We start from the raw sequence: 1,699 nt of genomic DNA, 5'->3' as shown, positions 1-1,699 counted from the left end.
ACAGCAATATCTCTAAAAGTTCTGCTTCTAGAGGTCCATGTTTTATAGAAGTTTCAGAGAACTGAATAACTTTAAAAAGCTAAATTTTTGAAATCCTATCTGTTTCTAAACTGTGCAAAAATTGTATATTATCCCAAAAACAATATCTATAATTTGTATGATTATTTATGGACTTTCCTGAGTCTAGCTTACAGGCTCCAGAAAGAGAAGTAAATCAGCTTACTTAGTGGGTGAAGCCTTCTGAGGTCTTGATTTTTTTTTTTTTTAACAGGAAAAAAAAATAGCTTTATTTCATTCAGGGTAGTGTCCGGCTCAGAACTTCTGGAACTGCTTCTTGGTGCCCACGGCCTTGGTGACCTTGAGCACGTTGAAGCGCACAGTCTTGCTCAGTGGCCGGCACTCGCCCACGGTGACAATGTTGCCGATCTGGACATCTCTGAAGCAGGGAGACGGGTGCACGGACACGTTCTTGTGATGCTTCTCGAAGCGACTGTACTTGCGGATGTAGTGGCGTTAATCTCGGCAGATGACAATGCTTCTTCATCTTTGTCACCACACCAGACAGAATTCGTCCTCGGATGGAGACGTTACCAGTGAAAGGACATTTCTTACCAATATAGGTGCCCTCGATGGCCTCCTCGGGCGTCTTGAAGCCCAGACCGATGTTCTTGTAATAACGTGGGAGCTTTTCTTTGCCAGTTTCACCCAACAGCACTCCCTTTTTGTTCTGGAAGATGGTGGGCTGCTTCTGGTAGTCGCTTGGTCTGGATGTGCGCCATCTTTCCGGCAGCTTGGAAAAAAAAGGAGGTCTTGATTTTTAAGACTCTCAGTAGAAATTGTGAGGGCACATCCAGCCTGACAGTGAGAGGTAGGGGTAGAACCAGGACTGACTACAAATATGATTCAATAAAGATTAACCAAAGAAGTTTCATTTTCATATTTCTGGATGGTTAAAAGTTGTTAAGCCCAGGCAATTGGCATAGGGTAATTTTCACACTCAGTTTCTGACAGAGGGTGGCAGCCAGAAGAACTTCATAGGAAATGAGTCAACTTCCAGAGAGGCGTTGACCCAGAACAGGGCTAAGTACGGCACGTGGAGCACATAAACAGCTAAAAAAAAAGTTTATTGTGGTATCAGTGTTGCCTTCCATCAATATGCCAGTGACAGCTACTCTCCTAAAGCTACTAAAAAAAAGATAGGGAGGGGACCCTTTAGCAACAGGGTTGAGCTGACTATTATCTATTAGCCTAAAGGTATTTGGTATGGCTACCATGTTTCTGGTTCTTTTCCGGGGGGAAGAAGCTATAAGCTCTGGTGCCTCTGGTGGCCTAGTGGCAAGAAGCTATGTTGCAGTCCTGAAGGCACGTGTTCCAAGGACACCAGCTGCTCCTTGGTAGAAGGATGGGCAATCTCCTCCCATAAGATTAACTGTCTCTGAAAACCTGCCGGAGTGTCTGCTATGGGTCGGTTCAGACTCAACAGTTAACAACAACAACAACCATGTTTCTGGCCCAGAATTTCTAAAGCATTTCCACAAACATCATGTACAAACAAAGAAAAATCTAGGTGGTAGGTTGAAAATCTATTTGTTGGAGGTTTTTTGAATTTTTAAAAAAATTTATTATTAATTTCAATAAAAATTTACAGAGACTTTGGATTTCCATTCATTCATTGTTGCACTTTTCTCCCCTCCCAACC

The 1,699-nt window shown here is 42.8% G+C and overlaps 1 protein-coding gene across 1 annotated transcript in view; it reads right to left on the bottom strand.

Moving 5' to 3' along the window:
- Window positions 1-312: 312 nt before the first annotated feature.
- Window positions 313-1,699, bottom strand: part of LOC102875794 (40S ribosomal protein S11-like) — a 6,105-nt gene continuing 4,718 nt past the window's right edge. The window contains exons 2-3 of the mRNA XM_006888399.1: window positions 554-790; window positions 313-495 (exon numbers count right to left, since the gene is read on the bottom strand). Of these exons, the coding sequence (XP_006888461.1) occupies window positions 313-495; window positions 554-790 (420 nt within the window). The remainder of the gene's footprint in view (window positions 496-553; window positions 791-1,699) is intronic.

This window comes from Elephantulus edwardii, unplaced genomic scaffold, assembly GCF_000299155.1.
Source record: "Elephantulus edwardii isolate Elephantulus edwardi_28Jun2011 unplaced genomic scaffold, EleEdw1.0 scaffold00066, whole genome shotgun sequence".
In the NCBI taxonomy this organism is placed as follows: domain Eukaryota; kingdom Metazoa; phylum Chordata; class Mammalia; order Macroscelidea; family Macroscelididae; genus Elephantulus; species Elephantulus edwardii.
The sequence above is the reverse complement of the archived record's forward strand: the minus strand, read 5'-3'. Positions and strand labels throughout refer to the sequence as shown.